Source organism: Chelmon rostratus, chromosome 16 (genome assembly GCF_017976325.1).
Source record: "Chelmon rostratus isolate fCheRos1 chromosome 16, fCheRos1.pri, whole genome shotgun sequence".
Lineage (NCBI taxonomy): Eukaryota > Metazoa > Chordata > Actinopteri > Chaetodontiformes > Chaetodontidae > Chelmon > Chelmon rostratus.
This window is the reverse complement of record NC_055673.1, coordinates 9,658,457-9,680,493: the sequence shown is the minus strand read 5'-3', so window position 1 is coordinate 9,680,493 and position 22,037 is coordinate 9,658,457. Positions and strand designations below refer to the sequence as shown.

Sequence of the window (22,037 nt, the reverse complement as noted above, 5' to 3'; positions counted from 1 at the left end):
GGCACCTGAGTAGTGTTTAAAGACAGACTTGAAAAAGTTGTTAACCCATTTCTTAAGATGCCAACCGTGAACTGTTAGGTCTCTGGTACATGTCTGGCCAGAGCCCCTTGTTGCATCTCTCTACTGTCTCTACTAAATGCTTAAAATATTCCGACAATGCTTTAAAAATGTATATAGCACAATATTAAATAGCAAGAGATAAAGGAAGTGAGAAAATATGGAAAAGGTATGATATACTTATTTTTATTGTACAGGAGGGCCAAAATTTACTTAAAATATCTGTCAAAAAATTTGGGGAAAACTTACAAAGCTCTGTACCATTTCAAATGTTACCAGCAGCTTAACAAACACATTATACATTTAACAGCATCCTTGCTTGTAATTGCTCCAATAGAAATTTCAAAAGTGACAGGTTTAAAATGTAACAACACCATCAATAGATCATTATAAGATTATAATCAACATTCATAACAGCCGGGTACAACAAAGCGTCATGTGGAATGCTTCCAGAGTGGATGATTCTTTCAGTAGGAATGTACAGGAGCTGCAAGCACAGGCAACCATAGGAAATCATTACAGCAGCAGCATGGAAACAGAACACATGCAGAGACAACATGAAGTGAAATAAAGACGTTTTAAGGCATCTGAGTGAAAACATGCACAAGAATCAAACTTAACACACAGCAATATATTAAAGCACATTAGAAATATGGTGGTTAAAACAGAAAACTTTATCGGGTAGAGGGTTAATCTCTGAGGACACACAGTGCTACTATATTTGATTGTCTGGTATGCACAGCTAATACAGTGTAAAAATATAGGCTCAGTTTAAATGGCCCACCATTGTCACATTCAAAGGTAAAAAAACATCATTTTCAATACACAAAGAAACACTTGAAGCTGCTAACAACACTGGCAGAAGTGACTTATCATGCGTAAGGAAACACAGATGTAAGACTGGATTAATAAGAAAACATATGCAAGTTGTTTTTTGGCTTAAAAGTAGTTTGAATTTTGAAGTTTGGACTGTATGACCTCTGATCCCAAACCATGCCACAGTAACGCGCTACCACAGTATAGTCAATACAAAGAACACACAGCGAAAAACCATCTCGAAAACATGACTGAAGTTGAAGTACATGGAGTAAAACCTTATATTTTAAAGTGTAACTGTATTTCTCCTCTTTAACAAAACAGAGAAACAGAAGATGTCAAGACAGATAAAACATGACAATACTGAAGCAATCATAATCACAGTTGAAGGCTCCAAAAATGCAACCTAATTATCCTGACAACGTGTCTCTATCGGACTGCTGTGCTAAAAATAAAACCAAAGACCAACTGCAAGGCAAATTTGTAGTGCATGGCAACCGAGTTCTTCACACAAGTGAGTTCCTGATGCCCTGAGTACCTTTCTCTGACAAAGTGTATGCACTGAAGGGAAAAAAGAATATGCCGTCATCTTCCTTTAGCAGTTGGTGGTCTGTAAGTGGCTCTCGTTCAGGATGGAGGTGATGTTGGTGTCATAGAAACCGTCCTCATCCTCAGAGCTGAAAGCGGTCGAGTCCAGAGCTGTGCGATGTGTCTGCTGTGACTTCCGCCTGATATAAAGCAGAGAATCCAAAAAACATGACTCAGCTCATCTGCTTTAACACATTGCAGCTTAGTGAATACAGGCATGTGTCCACTACTGTAGAGTGCCACCTAGTGTACAGTAATCACATGGTGTTGATATGGTTGCAGTGAAGTTCTACTTTTTGTGACCGAAAAACATCTAAAATCAACATTACTGCGCAGAGTTGGGACAATAGCTTACTTTAGTTCAGTCTCCAGCACTGTCACTTTGGCATGCAGTGCCTCCTGGAGCTCCTGCTGCTCCTCCAAGTCCCTGAGGACCTTCCGGCGGACTCCCTCCAAGCGCTCCACCTCCCCCTCGCTCTCGTCCACCTGCCGTTTCAAGGCCTTCACACGCAGGGACAGCTGGGGACGGAGAGAGGGAGAGGCCGGGGGTTAGAGGGGAACAGAGGAGGTCACAGGTGAAGACGTGGGCCACAAGGGTGTGGAGGGGGCGAAGCGAGACGGGCAGGGGTTAAGGGCAGGTGGTCTGTGGGTTTGTAGGGGAGCAGCTAAGTAAAAAAAAAAAAAGTTAAGGCAGCAGAAAGATGATAGGGAAAGGGAAGTCAGGGAGCGTTCTGGTGCCCGAGTGAGGTTGGGTTTAGGTCAGGAGGAGCACAAATGAGATTAGTCTTTTGTAAGAGAGGCAATTAAGCTGTTTGAACTGTGTTACTGATTAAGCAGCATGTGTAGGTCAAACAGTATCAATCAATAGTTTTTACTACATAATTAAAACTGTGTTGAGCTGTTAATTAGTACAATCACAGAGTTGGGAAACTTGAGGCTACTTAAGACTGGAAAAGCAAAGTGCACTCACATTAAAAGAATACTTTGGAAAATACATGTAATTCTTCTTGCAGAGAGTTCGATGATATTGATATGATATTGATACCAATCTTATGTATGTACGTTAAACATGAAGGTGGAGCCAGCAGCCGATTAGCTTAGCTTAGCATAAAGACTGAAAACGGGTGGAAACAGCTAGCCTGGTGCCTCTAGATGTTGCTACAGAGTCTGTATGTGCAAAATACCACATAATGCCTTGTTATCCTTGTTGTCCTGGTGTCCATCTTGGCTTTCAGACTTGTTGTAATGGAATGTGGTTAACTTTGGTGTGAGATCATTCCCAGCTCCAACAACAATTGCTATCTTATTTCTTCAAAAGAATCCATGTCTCAGCACTTACACTGCAGCACTGAACAAGCTTTAATGTGAAATTCAAATTCAAAAAGACAAACACGAGAGTGGTATCAATCCTCTCATCCAACTCTCGGCAAGAAAGCAAATGAATGTCAAACTATTCCTTTAAATGTTCAGATCCGGTTCGAGCGTCTACCTTTAGTATTTAACCAGCGAAGAAAGATCAAAACACAAACACTAAAGACAATTTTGTATGCAAATCTTGACATTTACCTGATCTCTCTGCTCAATGTGCTGACTTCTCTCCTGGTCTAACGTGGCGTTTAGCTCCTTTAGTTTCCTCTCCATTCGTCTTTGAGAAGCCTGGATGCTGGCCTTCTCTCTGGGCGGAGAAATTCAGAGTTTGCACAGGATTTACTACTTCCTCTCACTGCCTTCCAGGTGTTCTTAGGGATGGTTGATTGCAATCAATGATTGATTTTTGTGACTATGTATACCGCACATACAGTAGATGCAGGCTTGTTGTCATTCGTTGCATGACACACCTGATGAGGGCTGCTTTACCAAAAAGGAGCATTTCAGTGTTGACAGTGTGTGTGTGTGTGCGCTGACTTTTGTGGCTTTGATCCATTAAAATATCCCTTAAAAAGTAGGACTCCATTTCTCACGTGTGTTCAGTCATACCTTTCTTCACTGCGGAGTCTCTCCTCCAACTCTTGAATTTTATTTTCCAGCAGTGTGATTCCAGCCGAGGGCCGGGCCTGTCCCTCCATGTCTGCCACACGAGACCTCAGCTCCTTCAGCTGGGAGTAGAGCGGCACAGTGAGGTGAATAAACTGCAGATCTCGTGAAAAAAGCTAACCCATGTGTGCGTGTAGGCACTGAATGCACCGACAGTACCTGTCTCTCAATCGCGCTCTTGTCCATCTCCAGGTCGTGTCTCGCCGAGCGCTCCTGCATCAGCTCAGAACGGAGCTGGTCCACCTGCAAGGACAGAGTGAGGTAGGAGAGAAGAACGAAGAGGCAGTGTAAGTCCACCTGTTATCAGGTGGCGTAGAAAAGCCTCTCGCTTGTTTGCATGTGTATTCAAATACTTTAGTGGCACCTGATCTCTGCTGCGTGTGATGCGGTCGTTCATAAGCTCCACGCTGCTCCTCTCCTCATCCAGCTCGATCTCCAGTGTCTTTATTTTATCCTGTGAGCAGACAGATTAGGAGATAAATACATATCCTAACTTCTATCCTAACGTTCTTAGCTGCTTGATATCTCAACCTCATGCATGACTCCCTGACCATTTTTTTTGCTGACACTGCATCCTTGATTCACTCCCACACAACTTTAGCCTCCGCGGTTCATGACCTTTGACCTCCAAGCCTCACCTCTAGGCCCCTGATCTCCCTGTTGCGGTCAGTGTGGCTGCTCTTCTCTGTTTCTAGCTCGCTCTCCAAGTGTTTGAGACGGTTGGTGTAGAGGTCTCTCTCTAACTGGGCGCTGTCTCGCTCCTCGCTGCACGCCAGCAGCTCCTTCTTTAGACGGGAAACCTGAGAACAAGATGGAGGGGACCATTTTCATGCAATCTCTGTCTTCAAATACCCCCAACAGTAACTTATAGTTTGCTGTCCATGCATGCTCTTCTCAGAGAAATCAGCAAAATGTATCACATAACACAAAATAAGGGCTTTAAAAGTTCATAAAAACAGTTTTTATTGTTGGATTATTAATAATTAATAATATGGATTATTATTATGTCAAACTAAAACAAGATCAAACTTCCATATTTCAGAGGATCTGGGTTTCGTCCAACACACACAGCTTTCCTTCCTCCACTTATCTCCACTTTTCAACCCTCGTGTCCTCACCTCGTCCTGCTGGACCTTGAGGTTGCTCTGAGCCCTCTGCAGCTCGGCCAGCCTGTCCTTGCTGTTGCGCTGAGCTTCTTGCAGGTCCTTCCTCGAGCGCTCCCTGTAATCGTCCAGCTGTGTTTGCAGCGTGGCCACCGACTGACGGGAGTCTCCCATCATCGCCTCCATCTGACGGAAAGGGAGAAATGACAGTGAATGACTTTGTCAGTGCACATTAGCAGTAGTAGTCCGGACCCACTCACACACCTCTTTGTTAATCTTCTCCAGGGCTCGGTCCAGCAGCCTCTTCTGCTCCTCCAGGTCACTCTTGCCCCTCCTCAGCACCTCTTTCTCCAGGTCTCTCTCCTCCAGCCGCCGGGTCAGCTCGTCCCTCTCCTTGCTCAGGCGGTTGGCTCCTCTCTTGGCCTCCTCCAGCTGCGACTTCAAGGAGCGGTTCTCATCCTCCAGAGCTTCCACCGCCTCCTCGGCCTCCGAGCTCCGGGGCGAGCTGGAGTGAAGCCTCGTCTGGAGATGAAACGGGTCACGTAGCAGTTTTTATCACTATCATGCTGTGGGTGAAGGTAGTTCAGGCGGGTATTTAATGTATCAGGCCACAGAACAATATTCCCCACACAGCAAACCCCTTTGTACTTTTTAAGTATTTCAGGATTTGCATTTGCACACTGTATTGTTATATCTATCTGGCATGTAAAATAGGCGGAGTGGCAAACAATAAAGGCTTCTAAGACTTTTCATATTCAAAGTACAGTTGAACTACATTGCACTGATCACTGCATACAAACTCCAGTCTAAAATGTTCAACCGTATCCACGACGTACGATTTGTATTGGCTTTGCACCTACAATGATTTTGTATGACTCTGCTCTTCACATGATCATTTCACATCAGAAGTAACAAGATTATAGCACTTAAAGCAGCTGCAATATGTCGCCGTTCCAATGAGCACAATGCGCATCTTATGCAAATTTATCGTGGAGGGATTATTTTCACAGCTTACATGCTTGAGTTTGCTTTGGATCTAATTTACTTCACATCTCGCGGTTGAAAATAGAGTCTGTGTGGGAGGCCGTTTCTTTTGTTCTTGTACAGTATGTCTGTTCAGATTATTCTGCATGCATGTGTGCGTGTGCAGCTGCGTGTCTTCTTTGTGTGCAGTACCATGCGGGCCAGTCTCTCTCTGAGGCGAATGTTTGCTTCCTGCAGCTCCAGATGGGTGCTGTGCTCCACCGCGGTCTTTCCTGCAGGCGCAGCTGGCGACTGTAGAGAAGTGGATCAAGAGAGAAACACGCAGAGTTTACTCACTGTGCATACAATATTATAAACACACTGAACTTTCCTTTAAAACGATGACATTCATCTATAAGACTGCTTTAATCCCCTGTTTGTTTTATACATTAAATGCATTCAAAATGTGCTTGAGGCATTTTTTTTGTTCTGTAAAAACTGTCACTTCTCTTCTCCAGACTCACCTCCTTCGCTTTCTGCAGCGCCGTTTCCAGCTCGGCCTTGTCTCTCTGCGACTGCTCCTTCAACCTGCTGATCTCAGACAGCAGCTCGGCCTCCTTCTCTCCGCTGGCTTTCTTCAGGGCTTGAAGTGCCTCCCTGTTCTCGTCCAACTCGCCCTTTTGCTCGTCCAGATGGGTGCGAGCCCGGTCCAGCTCATCACGGCACCACTGAAGCTCCTTGGGACGAGCGATCAGAGGTTAATCATGTGCCCATGAGGACGAGGAATAACAGTGTTAACGTGCGCACGGGGGCATGCAAGTGTGTATTTTTGCATCTGTGTGGAGGGAAAATGAATGAAATTGCTCAGCGTCAGTCACAGGGAAACCCAACTGTTCTGACAGTTAGAAAATAATAAATATTCTGTAAAACACCTATTCTGGAGCATTCAAAAATGGTTTGGCAAGAGGTACATAGGAGATGTAAAATCTCTCAGTATACTTGGTTAAGAAAAGACATCAGAATAATAGATGATTTATTTGAAAACAGCAATTTTCTTTCTATATTAGACTCAAAGAAAATTTTAATTTAGAGGGGAGAGGACACTTATGGAAGTATTTACAAATTAGACACTGTATTAAAGAGGTGGTTCCTGTTGTTCAGGAAAGAAGTCCGATTGAATGCTACTTATAATTACCCAAAATGCATCATAAAGCTTCGCGATGGTATGAGATGTGTCCTTGGACAAATAATAATGGCTGTAGTAATCTCAGGATGATATGAGAGAAAGATCTGTCTTGTACACTGGATGAAAAAACATGGGACTTTTCTTTCCAACACTGAAGAATACATAAGAGAAGTCAGAGGCAAATTTATTCAATATAAAATAATTCATAGATATTATTTTACACCATCAAGACTTAACAGAATGGGTTTAATTAATAATGATATATGTTGGAAGTGTGGAGCAGAAAGTGGCACATCTATCCATGCATTATGGGAATGTTCTAAGATCCTCCCCCTGTGGGAAAAAGTTTTAGAGTATATGGAGACATAGTCTTGGTGACCCCAGTTGAATAAATACAGATTTAGAATATTATAAACTGGCCTAATAACATGTGCACGGATTATTCTGAGGTGTTGGAGGAAGCCCCAGGCTCCCACACTGAGTATGTGGAAGACACAGATGATGGGGACTGTGTCATGCGAAAAGATGTTGGGGAGATTAAACTGTGAAATTCATGTGATAAAAGAAAAATGAAATGATTTTGAATTTACCTAATTTTACTTTACATCATCTGCCTTGTGGCTGATGCGTGCATTACCTCCACTGAAGAACGGTTCTCGTCAGACGGGGGCATTTGTGTCTTCATGGTGAGCAGTGAATCCTGAAGATCCTTCAGCTTGCCCTCAATTTCCTTCTTCTCCGAACGGGATTTCAGCAGCCTTTGGAAATACAGTAGATGTTAAAGAACACACAGGGGTCACAGATGCTCTATAAACTATTCACACACACACACACACACACACACACACTGCAAGGCCATAAGCACACTTGTGCACACACACCGAAGACAGCAGCGACAAACAACACAGAAGGCACAAAATGAGTAAAAACTACTGCACTAAACCACTTGCACTTTAAATTTAGATGCATCCCTTACTGATTTATTCAAAATCAATTGTGTTTATTAGCAATGAAATCAGGAAATGTGTAGTTTGGATTGGATGAACAATAAAACAATGATTGATCAACATGATAAAATCAATTGGGTAAATTTCTGGATGTTGATTCGTTTTGGGTTATTGGGTAATTGGGTTCATTATCGTCGGATTTCTGTTAGTAAGGAGTTCCCCGATCCGATGATCAAAAGAGATGTCATCAGATACAGAATCCACTCTGATATCTGCAAGCTTTTCAAGTGAATTTCGGGGAACATATCTCAAGTTCAGATCTGCTGATTTGAAACCAGGCTAAACCTACTCAAACCAAACACAGTGAGATTGATTTTCTCTCTCACTTTTGACTGCTGGCGCGCTTCCCGCTCCTGCCGAATGAAAAGTCAAGCGAAAGAGTGCATGCATTAAAAATCAGTCAAGAGAAATGTAATATTGCACTGAACTAAAAACAGTAACCTTCAGTATATCCATGTAGACTTTACAGAACTGCAGTTTTCAGAGAGTGGTTTAAAGTCTTTGAGCTCATTCTCCTGGCTGGAGGAGGTGGCTGGAGTGTGATACAAGTGCTGGTTGAAACCAGTAAAGAGTAGCTGTGATTATGAGCCTGTTTCCAGAGACAGAGCAGCACTGCCGTCAATGTGTTTCTCTTTTTATGGATCTAAAGTCATCCTATAGCTCCGTAATCAGTTTAGTTCAGCATGAGAGCTCAGAAATATAAGCTTCTATCCGAGATCTTTAAAATAAATGTTGATTTAGCCACATATTCATGGTCTTTGAATCTTACTTAATGCTCATACAGTGTTTTTTTTTTTTTATCTTTTGAAGGTAGATACTCAAAAACGTGCAGTGTGTGTATTCCAGGCTCACAGTTGTTCTGCACAAAGTCAAGAATTTCTGTGTTTTTGGAGGCATGATAATACTGATAATTTCTTGAGGTCATTTGCCATCATTTCATCTGTGGTGAAACAAACAACAGAAAAACATAAACGCTGGACTCATAGACACTAACTCCTGGTTGGTGTTGTGCAGCTCCTGTGTGGTAGCGTCCAGCTGCGTCCTCCACTGCTCTCCCTGATCCCTGCAGCTCTCCAGTTCTTCCTCCAGGGTCAGTATGGAGGCGTTCACCCTCTCCCTCTCCTCTTCGATCTGGTCCTGGGACTGAAAGGTGGCAGCACACAGACGGACATATATAATGTATGCCAACAGCGAGCTTCACGCACCCAAATCTATCACATTTTCTTTTAGTTCGGTTTCTTTGTCAAGCAAATGCTCAGCACCAGGGAACAGAGAGGCAGAAATCTTTTCGTCTCATGCCTTCATCAGCGTGTCTTCAACCTCTATAAAATACCTCCACATGAGAAAGAACACCAGAAAACATCAGAAAAGATCTGACTACTTTAATCCTCCTCTCGCCAAATAAATCGCTGCATCAAAAGCCGCTGCCAACCTGTCTGCTTATTTCCTGCTCTCGGGCTGCGTGTTGCCTTTTTTTCCTGACACTGCTGTTGCCGTATCCTAAATTCAAAATGCGTAATGATCTATTCCCGTATATACCTATATCCTTCACATTTCCTCTATGCCACATCCTACAGTAGAGCGCTACAAAAATAGCCCACTGGCGGAAACTCTACAAAAGAAATCCAACTGGAAAAGTTTTACACTGCAATCACAAGAGGCAGAATTCTCTTTTCTAACTGTGCACGCCGGGCTACGCCTGACCTCATGATACCCTGACTCAGTGTTCCAACACTGACTGCACACTGACACATAAAACAGGACGACAAGACAAAGCCTGGATGTGTAATTAGGGCAGATGCAACATCAAAGCACAAGTTAATATCGCCTTATCAACGCATGCGGGACGCACGAACTGCCTGACAGGTATAACCTGACCGTTCTCCTGCTACACCTGCACCACAGAGAGATACTCTGAAAAGAAAAAAAAAATGTTCTGAGTGTTTCTGTCTCAAGAGTTCATAAGAAGGCTGAGATGCTAAAAAACTAAAAATCCTTTCAGTGATCAGAAACTGGGAAATGACATTGCGAATGCTGCATTGCAGGTTTTGCAGCAGCCGTCGAAGGTTAACTGCCTCGTAATCTGCAGGCTCTTAGCTTGACACTGACACAATATTAAGAGGATAGTAACTTGAAAAAAAGGGGAAAATGTGAGTTAGTGTGCAGGTTTATCTTGATTTCTAACGCAAAATGCCAAAAGCTTAGAATGAAAGACACATTGCCTCCTGTTTTTTTTAACAAAAACTCTTAATAAATGTAATAAATGCTGTGGAGAAACAAAAAAATGCAGCCAACTGACAATCGCTGACACTAGTTTTTTTTCATTTATACAGTGAGAATTTGTTGGTGAAAGCACCTGTCGGTACCCTCTGAGGAGGGCAGAAACATGCAGAAATTGATTTCTTTCAAAGGAGCACATAGAAAGTTCTTTTATTCATGTTCCTTGTTCAGTTAATTGAGCAACCCGTGTTGGTTCAGCGACATCAGAGTTACTAAACATGTTTTTGGTTTTGTTGGACCAGTTACTCCCATTCAGATTAGAATCTCTTTTCACGGCTCATCTGATCAAAAACACACTCATCATGCATCAGAGTAACTGCATGCGTAGCACGTGAGTGAGAAGTCAGAATTCAGAAGCATCTTTTTCAAGAGCAGAACTCACATCAAACCACCCGAACATTTTATAATGTTGTATTTCTTTTACTTTTACTAATCAATATTCTTGTGGTGTAGTCAGATATGGGAAGAGACAGTTTTCAGAGTCTCTTTGTCTCAGCTGCACAGTTTCTAGTCCTTTTATCTCTGCCTTCAGTGTTTTTTAATCATTTCTGCTAATGAGTTAAGCCTGAACTCTCAAATACGGACAACTACAGACAAATCCATTTCAAAAATCCTGTTTTTTTTGTTATATAATGAACTACTGCTGCACTACAGTTAAAACTGAGATCTCAAAAAGATTCTGACTTACGGGCTTGAACACGGTAAAGCTTTATGTGATTATGTAAGTGCCCTCCACCTGTGTGACCTGCTCCATGGTTCTCCTCAGGTTCTCCATGTCCTGGCCGTACTGCTCCCTCAGGGCCTCCATCTCTCTGTCATGGCACTCCACCTCCTCCTTTAGCGCCCCCTTCAGGGCCGTCAGCTCCCGCTCCCGCTGGCGTAGAGTCTCCTCCTGGCGCTGACGTAGCATGACGGCCTCGGCCAGGTCGGCCTGCAGAGTCATCACATCCTGCAGAAAGAGAGACAGAGATCGGCAGAAATTGCAGTGATGTTTAATTTTGCACGTGTTTGGAGGCTTTATGTGTGTGAACGTGTGAGAAATACCGTCTGCAGGGAGTCTGAGTCAGGTGAGTTTTCTGAAACCCTCCTCAGCTCCTCCTGAAGCTCGGCCAGCTGGTCTTCCTGTAGGCGCAGACGGGACTCTACCACCTCTCTGGACATACGCTCTTCTGCCAGTCTGCACACACACAGAGACACAGAGACACACAGACACACAGACACATACACACACATTATATATTGGAACGCCAGAAAAGAAGCCCATCAGTCAAGTAGTCATGAAAGCGTATTGTTGGCTGTGCACACACTGTATATGCAAAACCACACACACACACACACTTACTCATCATGGGCCTGCTGCAGTTCTTTTTTGCAGCGACTGAGTTGCTCCTGAAGCTCCTCGAGGTTCCCCTTTTTGATGCTCCCATCAGATCCTCGCTTCTGCACAAAAAACACACGCACACCCGCAGACACACACACACAAACACACAGACACAGACAAACACACACACACGCAAACTGAGGGTGAGACAGAGAGAAAGAGAATAAGAGAGAGAGCACAAACGCATGAAGAGGAGGACTGGAAACTTTGCTACAGAGTGTCAGTGTCGACCTTGCAAATACATAATGCGCTCTGTATCACTGGAAACTTTAAAAGAAAGAGAAAACCCTGCCTTGGATTCCTTGCCCTAGTTTCTGACAGTCAAAAAATCTTTGGGAGAACAGGCCCTGCCAGCGCGCTCAGACATCGTCAAAAAAAAAAAAAAGACAGCCCCCCCACACTAACAACTCTTTCTGACAGGCTGCAGGGGAGCAGAGCCGGAGCGACGTCGCCCACACCGCTCCTGCCGCTCGTCAAGGCTCCCTCTCGCTGAAAAGGAGGTATAAGCGCAGCCTCTGCCCATGAAACCTCTCTTATCCTCCTACACGCTCATTACAGGGATGCACACGCACAAAAAGAAGAGAGAGACAAAGCGAGGATCACGGACGCTTGTGCTCCTCGGGGCACCTCACACTGCTGATACTCATCAGTGATGGATCGTGAAGATGTACTTTGTGCAGATTTGTTTCATTTTCTTCTTGCTCCCTGCAGGACAGTTTGTAGATAATCCCATTCTGGGACCTTTCAGCTTCTCGCTGTCCTCACAAGAGATAATTAACAGAAGATATCATAACTGAGAATATGTATAAGCACTTGAGAGTGTATTGCATCAGCTGTATCCTTATGTGGATTAATCATCCACAATGAAACAGACTCTCCTGCCCTGCTGAATGCATTAGCATTAGTCTTAGCATAAATACTAGAGGATGGTGTGATTACACAATGCAAAGGAGATTCAAGTACAGTCTGAAGAGCCTTAAAATAATAGCTTGAGCTTGATAGCCTTCAGTCGGGGGTCATGAGATGTTTGAATGGCAAAAAGCAGAAAATGTGTTTCTTTTCTTGTGCTTTTTTCTCATAAACCCTTGAATATTTTACTGTTTCAGACACTTAAAAAGACTTCCAAGGTTTTATTTTCTGTTTTTTATTCTTCTGTCAGACTTTGCTAGAAGCAATAGCCTCAGTGCAACTTCACATAGAAACACAGGACCCTCCCAGATCGTGTAACGACAACATGTTCTGGCCACGGATTTTAATTATCTCAACTTCGTTTCTGAGAAATCAGTTTCGAATGGCAGACGGATCTAAATACTACAAAACCCATGAGCCTCAGCGGCCGTTGCCACTGGGAAGAAGCCAGTGAGAGGAACGAATCACAGCGTTTGTAAAATCACTCATAATCATTAACCTCCACTCACCATTAGTGGCACATGATTGGATGTTTCCTGTCTAAATGCATCCTCTCCAGTTTTTATGTACACAAGCTTGCACTTCAAGCTTTTTGCAAAGAAACCAGATAATTTCTAACGCAATTATTGATCTTCTACGCTGATAATTGAATTGAGAGAACTTATTGTCCAAGGGTAAAATGAATGTGACTTTTACTCACAGACGCCCAAAAAAGTTCTTCCTTCTTCGCAAATATATTCAAATGAAACAAAATCAAACAATATTCACTCTCTGGTTGAAATGGTCAGTCTGTAAACGTGTGAAATGGTGAGGGGTCACAGTAAGACATGTTGTTTTTAAGGGGTCACAACACCCAAAAGTGTGAACCGTTGCTTTGTAATTTTGAACAAACAACAGCGATCAGTGTTCTAGCGCTACACAAACACACACACACATCACTTCCCTGGACTATGGTAACCCAAAACACCAGTATCTGATCCTCAGTTAACCAGGGGAGCAATCAGGATGTCAGTGCATTAACGCCATCACACTCCCACTGACACACATTAACTGGTAACTGCATTAAACCAGTCAAAACATGCCACAAGTGCTTAGAGAGAGCCTCAGACACAGAGGGAGTGCGAGCCTTGCTTTACATTACACTTGGGAGCCAATACGCTAGAAAATGTGAAGAACTCTGCGAAATAAAGGGCTGAGCATGTCTCAGTAGATTAATCTGGACATTGTTGTATCACACATGCACCAAAACAGTCTTTGGATGAGCCCTTTATAACACAACTCCTCAGGTCCTGCTCTGATCTTATGTGGAGGCTTCATACAGACAAAAGCCAGTGTTTTGGTTTAGAGGCAGAGCTAGAGAATAAATAGCCGCGGGCCAAAAAAAACAGTGTAAACCCCTTCATCCTGCAGTCTGATGCCTGCTGTGGATGTTTCAGTAGCTGTTAGCGCTTCTGAAGAGCCTGAGATGAGTGCTGGAAGAGAAATCAGCTCCTAAATCTACCAATGCAGACAGCATGGTTACCGCCTCGAAAAACACAACAAAAACCCCTCCGAGAAGGATCTGTCCCATCCGGCAAGCCAACCCCCAGCTGGTGCAGGGTTCCAGTCCAACTCAATTATTGATGGCTCTCAATGACTGCGTTCTCGACACACACTGATCCCTCAACAGCTTTCCTCCGCAGGTGCGTCGTTGCCAAGAGACAAGACGGGCAAATGATTCACAAGCAGCCGTGGTCACAAGGACATAACAAGGGATCACACATAATCAAGCGCATGTAATATAAGAAGGAGAGGACACAAAGGAATAACTTCTGCATGTAGATTTATGCAAAAGGATGCAAATTTAAAGGAAGTAGCGTGCTTGTGCTCATAAAAGCCTAGGCAATCTATTTTAATAAGGTGTCACAGGAGCACAAAGGAGCAAAGATGGCACCAAAATTGACAGAGGAATACTCAGCATGCTGCTTAATTTTCGCATTTTTTGGCCTGCCAAAAGAGGATCCTCGGAGACAAAGTGAATGAAGTAGAAAACTTCATATCCTCGGAAAAGAGGACGTGCTGCCAACCATCTGTTAGCTCCATTACAAGAACTGCTCTGTTGAGTGAGAGACGCTCACCCCAGACGCCACAACTTTCCAGCCATGTGTTTGACCAACATGCCAAGACTACACAAGTCAACAGCTAATTAGATTACGTGCTATCACACATTTGTGCAGTGTCTCCTTATCTTTGTGTATATATATAATTGCTTTGCAAAGCTTTTTGTAACTTGGCAAGCTTTTAGGTTGGATGGCTGCAAAACAAAAACAAATTAATTATCCTGCAATCACTTTTAAAGCAACTACTAGCTGCTAGTTGTTCACCTACAATCACACTGCATGAAATCTCAAGGTTTGCACTGAAGATCTGGTCTATTAGCAACATTCAGGTCCTTTAAACTTCTCCTCAGAAGTTTAAAGGACCAGTCTGTATAGGCAACATACAAAATCCGAGTAAAACTCTGCATGTGTATATGCATGTAAAATATCATATTTGGCCTATTAGCACCATAACCAAATCACGGCTTTAGAGCTTCATCGTACCTTGAAACTGCCAGTGGTCTCGTAGATGAGGTTGGCTTTTCTTTTGAGGGATCCTTCACTCTCACTGGTGCTGATCAGGAAACAGTGGACAGAGGATTAGCCTGGAAAAACACATGTATCCATCTACAGTAACAATGAGCATCAGCTTATTTACCCTTCATTAAGGATGTTGAAAATAGCTTGTTTAGCTTGAGCTTCCTCCCTACTGATGACCACGGTACTCAGGCTCCTCGGAGGTATCTCCTTCAAATAGAAAGGAAGCAAAATAAGACGACAAAGAGACAATTTAATACCTGAAAATAACTCCTAACCTCACAATAGCTGCTACTCACAGGCTTCTTTGCCACAGCTGGAGCGGGGTCCTTGGCAACAAACTTCCCTGGTGACTTAAAGCTCGGTTTAGGGGCCTCGAGTGCTGTCACCTTGGCAACTGATGCAGGGCTCCTTCCCAGGCTGCCGCTCGCTGGGGCAGATGACGTCAGCAAATTTGAGGAGGCAGTAAAAGGAACAGCGTAAGGATTTGGAGTGGGAGAGCTGGGAGAGGGAGGGGAAACCTTAGGCTGAACATCTTTTCTAGCATCGAGACTTCTGGACCGTCTGCCCTCGTCAAACCTGAGCCGCTGCCTGGCTCCGGAGCGGCCCCTCACCTGCGGGGCGCCGCCCGTCCCACTGTTGAACTTACTGATGAGCTTGTTGATGGGAGCCAGGGAGTTGGTGTCGATTGCTGGGACGAGCTCGCCGTCAGTTGATGCTGGAGGTTGTGGCTCTGAAGGGGTATTTTTACTCTGGCTTTTCACAGAGTATCTGCCCAAAGAGCCAGTAAAACCAGAGCCAGTTTGCTTGACCCCTCTGGGTCCTGCACCGTTTAATCTGACAGGTTTCAGCCCTGCTTCATTATACTCGTCATTACAAGTCCAATCTTTGCTTTTCTCTGCTTCGCCTCCTGTTGCTTTGAGTTGGGGCTCAGCTTTTGGCCTCTGTGCCTGTCCTTCTCTAACAGCTCCACCCTCCTCCTCCCCTTGTGTTCCTGCTTGACCGTCCCCTGGAGGTCTTTTAAGAGGGCTCCCAAAAATCTCCCCATCCTCATCCTCTGCTGCAGAAACAGGGGAGTTTGCTGTGTTTACAGCAGGGCTGTAAGGGTTTATGATTTCTGCAGGCTCTTTATTTATTTTGGGCAGACTGTTGCAAGGTGAAGGCGGCCCGGAGCTGGGGGTGGGAGTGTTAAGCTGAACTCCGTAAGAGTCACCTTTCTCGCCATCTTTCAGGACCACGTAAGGCTGCCCAGAGATCCCCTGAACCCGCACTGCCACCCCATACTTATTGGAAGGAGGAGTTGCAGTGTTGTTTCCTCTGGACTTGTCAGGATAACCTCCGCCTGTGTCATCAAGGTCCTTGATGAAGCGGATCTGAACGCCGTAATCCACATGGGGCTTTCTGTCAGTGGAGAGAGTGCTCATGTTGACTTCCTGGTTTTTGTGCAAGCAGCCTGGACAGACAGGGAGGGAAAAACAGCAGAAATGCAAATCAGGTGAATCAGTGGATCAAGTTTTGAAAGCAACAGCAAGCTGAACATGAACATGCATATCTATGTGCTGAGACCCTCGTTTTTATCAGTTCCACAACAGAGACCTGCAGAGGACTACATTCTCAGACTCTTTGTTTCGGCTCTTGCCTTGGTTCTCTTTGCTTTTGTCTGTTTCACGGCTTTACAAAAAACCTCCCTCAGATGCCTACTTTTAACCTGCGTGTGTCTCTCCTTAATACAGTTTTCTTGGCTTTTGTGTAAATTTCCCATGTGGAGATACTGTGGCTCAGCTAACGTGAGATCACTGGTATATCTTGATGAAGCAGACATCACCTCTGGCTGCTCTACAGGTTTAATTCCTTCTCAACCAGAATAAACTGTATTCATGTCAAACATGCTTTACGCATGCGCCGTCATACAGGTCGAGACCTACTTTTTTCCAGAGGGTGTGTTTGGAGGAGTGTGAGTGGGTGGAACAAAGTAATCAATATGTTGCCACTAGTTTACACAGGCGTGTGGACTGTGTTGATGTTTTTGTCCAATCATTATTAAAGAAACAAAAATGAAAATGAGGTTGACTCATTCACTGAGTTTTTGGTATTTTCCATGCATTCAAACAGCCGGAAACAGACAGGGAGACAAAGATCCAAAGACTTTGATACTGCGGAAACAGAAGAACAAGGACCGACTGTATGCAGTAGGTGTGTATGTATTTGACTTAACATGAGTGGATGTATTTGCTTTACTGGAGGCCACAGTAGCAAAAGAAGCCCTGATACTGACAGGCTGTGTCGTAAGGTTGCCAAAAGTATCGCTATCTTTTCAATACCTCTTTTTTTTCAATACCAGGTTGTTGACAGAGAAAAGAAACAAATGATCATATTTTGTGTGCCGCAGACTTTTCTTTCTTTTTGCCGTGAACACTGAAAAAGGTATCTAGTCTGAAACTGAAACAACTTCTAACATTGTGTTGTATTGTGTGAGGGATTCTGCTGATTTTACACATGAAGGTCAGTTTGCTCTTCATGTGTGAAGTCCTCACTCAGCGTGACTCAAGTTTGTGATAAAAGCTGAATAATGTCTTCTGTGTTTCTGGAGGAACTTTCTTTAAGTCTGAGAAAGTCTGAGAAAACAAACCTGATGATGTCCTCCGGGTCACCTCTGTTTGTCACTGGAGACTAAAAATGTATAAAAAACAGTCTGCGTTACACACCGGAGGCATGGAGTTTGGAAGATGTGAGCACTTACCAGACAAGGAGGGCCAAACAAAATCATGCTATTTGTTCCATGGTGGGGAATGTAGGATCCAGCATTTTTGGAGCTTGACCCACATAAAAAATCAGGATATCTCTGCCCCTCTGTTGCTTCAATTTTGATCATTCTTTTATCAATTTTGTCTCTCGGTCGTACTCCAACTATACTGAAAGACTAAACCACTGTTGTGCCTCTTTAAATGACATTATAAATTATAAATATAATTCACCAGATGTGCTCAGATTCCCTTTTTTTATCCAACCATGAGTCCAAAATCCAAAAATATCCTGTTGTATCATACATGACAACAAAACCCATCAAATCCTCACATTTGAGGAGGTGGAAGCAGTATATGCTCTGAATTTTTGCTTGGAGAAAGACTGAAACGATCAATCGATTATCAGAATATTTGCAGGGGTTGCAGACTACATTTTATCAACTCAGTCAGCTGCAGAGTTAGCAGAACGCATCCACCTTATATGCTCTGAAAATGAGCTTGGTGATGAACACTATGAGAAGGTGAATACTCCTCCTATTGTCCAGGCTCTGTGGAGCATTAAACACTGGGGGTTATGTCAGGAATGGGCCTCCCCTCTCTCTCTCTCTCTCTCTCTCTCTGTGCCTTTGCCAGAGTCTCCCCAGTCACCAGACTTCAGAGTAGAGCCACTCATGCATAGACTGTTTACTTTGAGCTGTGCAGGCACAGGCACACACACACACACACACACACACACACACACACGCACACACACACACACACACACACCGGCTGGAGCGTTTTCATGCACACACGCAGGGGCGTGCACAGGCATACGCAAAAACCTGCTGTGCATTCCCCATCTGGTAGCAGGTAGCCCATCTTATAAGCAATGCTCCTTCTCTACAAGTAGCAGGAAAGCCCTAAGTGATGTGGAATCCTGTTAAAACACTTCTGTCACTGCCGTCACATTATCACATGAAAGCATTTTTCTTGCGTTCAAGTGTTGCTAAAGCTGCTTTACAGTGTCATACTTCAACCCCAGTCTGTTTCCTTTGTCCACACCTACAGCACTCACAGATGTGTCTCTCATGCGAATTAAAATGTAACCGACTCTAACAGGCAGCTGGTTATAGTGTAACACAAAGCACGTCGACTGGCAATGAGGTTAGATCGGTGACTCAAAGTCAGCCTTTGTCTTTGCTAAAAAACATTCTTAGGATTCCAGACGTTCCCCTTACGCTCGGCATTGCGCGTGGTTTGCATTTGTATTAATAAGGATAGATCAAGAGGAAACTGAGAACTAGGGCAGCGTTAAGTGTAAAGCCTGCACATGCAGAAAAGTGTCCATAAACAGCAGTACATAAACAGTGAAGAGACTGATGAAAAGACAACAAGCTGGGGACTGAAAATACAAAAACAAATTCATTCCCAGCAACAAGCAACCGGGTTTGCCGACCACGTTGCACACTGGTCTTCAAAAGATGAGCTGCAGGTTGAAAAATGTGCTGTGTTGGAAAATGTGCTGTGTTGGAAAATCTTTGAAATAAGGATGATATGATTGTATGTTTTAACATTGCCAAGGAGCTCGGCCCTCAGGTGCAGATCACAGGTCATGCAGAGAGCTGCCAGGTGTAAACATTTCCTCAGGTAAAGTTCAACAAAGGCTCAGTTGTTGTAGGTGCTCTGCAGCCAGTAGCCGAGCACTGCTTGGCGACAACTGGTTCACCTCCTCTCTCTCTCGCTCTCCTGTCACAAGGACTGGCTGTGTCAACAGAGACAGGAATGTCACCCAACGGGCCTATCTGCCATCACTCCCCCCTTTCTCCTCACCCAGCAGGCACTGCTCCCGTTCCTCTGCTTCCTACCACACGTCTCATCTTCAACTTTCTGCCACACTTTCTCTTTGCCCCTGGGGTATCTGAACTGCTACTGTGATGCAGGGGGATTTGGTCGGAATCAATTTCAACTGAAACTATTAGATGAGTCAATAAACATTCATATAATTTACTGATTGATGGAATTGTTTGTCATGTAAATTGAATATCATTAAAATTCTGGACTGTTGGTTGGACAAAGGGTTTTACAGCCTACTGATAAATTGAAAATAACCATTAGCTGCAACCTTAATGAATGTGTTTCTGGAATTAATTCATAAATCATAATATGTCAAATATCTGCACAGGTGCATCTGATATAACCAAATTGGTGTTCAATGCAATTAACTGTGTTTGACTACTATGCATTTCACCATATGTAACTATTCACATGTGCAAAACAGAACATTAAGAAACTAATTTTCTTATAGATTTTAAGCATAATGTGCTTGGAACAAATAATACAGATAACAGAATTTTGTAAATAAGTCACACTATGAGCATATCACTGTATGATTTCAATAAAAGTCCAGAAATCATAATTCTGAGGCCTATTTTAAACCAAAAGCATGCAATTCTAATACTTAGGGGTCATTATATTACAGTTTCTACAAAAAAAAAATAAAATACAAAAATGCAACATATGCAATCTATTGTAATCACTCTTGTCACCGTGGGCTGGGTTGGACAGGTAGGTGCAAGGTCACATGTGTACAGTAGCAACACTATGGCAACGCCAGTACCTCGTTACAGCTACATGTTTACCTACACACCTCAGACTGAGCTCCAAGTTTACCCCGGAGCGCACGTCTCAGGTCAGGACTATTTCTGGAGCAATTTATTTTGAATGTAACTGAAAGAGATCAGGGAAGAGCAACACCTTCCAACAGCTGTCCAGATAAAGGTTGTAAACTAGAATTATGGCGAGGATACGAGGCTAATCTGACTTTTTATTCCAGCTGGCCAACCAAAACAAAACCTAGATTATGTTTTTTTTCGCAGCCTGGTTGATAAATAAACAACATCGCTTTCAATTGCATATCAATATGTCAAATAAAGATGCTTTCGACGGGGAAAACCATTATAAAAGTATCCTGCTAAGCACCTGTCTGCTCCTGGATTAATTGCGTCACACCCACCTATCCGGTCAGTCAGTATCGGTGTGCGCGCGCGTCGAAACTACCACCGGGTTGTTTGCTCGCGCCTGTGGGACCACGGGCAAAGCAACAAGGTGATCAACCCACGCACCTGCCTCCCAGCGCATCCTATTTGAAGCCTTTACCTTCTATAATAACCTCTCATATCCTCTTTACGCAGCGCAGTCAGATCCAATTATAGGCAGGAGTACACACACACACAGAGCCGCAACCAAACCTCTGTAAACATGTAAGCGGACAACAAGAGCTTCCCCTCCACCAGATGCTTGTTTTCGGTCATTATCGTAAGCAGGGGAGACCTGAGCATGGCTGCTAAAGCCAGTCTCAGAGCCACAGGTGTCCATCTCCGCTTATCCAAATGTTGGAAAATGCTCGCTCAGCACAACACAGCTTACAGTAGGTCGCACAGACACCCACAAAAGTAAATGCACAGTAAATAAGCAGCAGCTGTGTAAGCAGTCAGACTAGGATACTTATTCTACTGCACCTGGAAAGATGATCCGGATCAGCCAGGACTCCTGTGTCGGGCTCCACAGCGGCAGCGGCGGCAGCAGCAGCAGCTCTGTACGCTGTTCAGCGGGATGAGGAAGATGTTACTCAATGAACTGAGGACATCGGGAAATTTCTTCCCCCCGGCTGCCAGTGCAACCTGTTGCCAACACATCGGATAGTCATCGTCCCGCCTCAGGAGCGACTCCATTGGTGGGAGGCTCCCCGAGAGGCGGCGCCTGCTGCGGGCTCAGTTTCATCTCCGCACACACGCGTTGTTGCAGGGTGTGTGTGACCCATTTCCACAGCGCTGTTATGGGAAACAATTTCTCAATTAATCTGAAAACGTTTGCACGGCAGTATTGTGCTATAAACACATCCAATACTGAACACTGCTGGAGGCAAAAAGGGAAAAAAGGCTATTCCAGTTAGTCAACATGGTAATTTACTTTGATGTAGCTACTGTCGCTTTTATGGCCATTTTATTGCATTTGTAATTATAAAAATAGGGCACAATCGTACTGGTTTTAAAAACACAGTGGAAATGATGCTATTTATGCTCAAAATTATTTACACTCACTCTGCTTTTAAAATTATTTTGACAAGTGACCTAAATACACTATATGCAACAAAAGGATCATCAGCGTTGAGATTAATGGAGGGTATCATTGATCAGAACGGCCCCATTTAAACCCAAATAAATGATTATGTAGCATCACTGGAAGTTTGTTATTCATGTTTATTGTTTGTTTGCCTGTAGACAAAGTTTATCTGGCATGTTCAGGTGGTCTGCTGTGCCCTGAATAACGTGTTCTTGGTTGTGCCATCTTAGTTTCTCACTGGAGTCAATCT

General features: G+C 43.8%; 1 protein-coding gene across 2 annotated transcripts; it reads right to left on the bottom strand.

Moving 5' to 3' along the window:
• Positions 1-233: 233 nt before the first annotated feature.
• cgnb (cingulin b) lies at positions 234-21,309 on the bottom strand. Of its 2 annotated transcripts, XM_041955560.1 has the most exons (21): positions 21,184-21,309; positions 15,239-16,392; positions 15,061-15,149; positions 14,907-14,976; positions 11,377-11,474; positions 11,079-11,211; positions 10,771-10,983; positions 8,749-8,897; positions 8,081-8,107; positions 7,385-7,505; positions 6,086-6,298; positions 5,775-5,873; positions 4,863-5,120; positions 4,614-4,784; positions 4,134-4,295; positions 3,860-3,949; positions 3,655-3,738; positions 3,439-3,557; positions 3,028-3,136; positions 1,817-1,980; positions 234-1,601 (listed from the first exon to the last, which is right to left on the bottom strand). In XM_041955560.1, the coding sequence occupies exons 2-21, from the start codon at positions 16,361-16,363 to the stop codon at positions 1,469-1,471; spliced, it is 3,627 nt and encodes a 1,208-aa protein (XP_041811494.1). In that variant the 5' UTR covers positions 16,364-16,392; positions 21,184-21,309; the 3' UTR covers positions 234-1,468. The 2 variants fall into 2 exon arrangements, with proteins under 2 accessions (XP_041811494.1, XP_041811495.1); XM_041955561.1 differs by lacking the exon at positions 8,081-8,107.
• Positions 21,310-22,037: the final 728 nt, after the last annotated feature.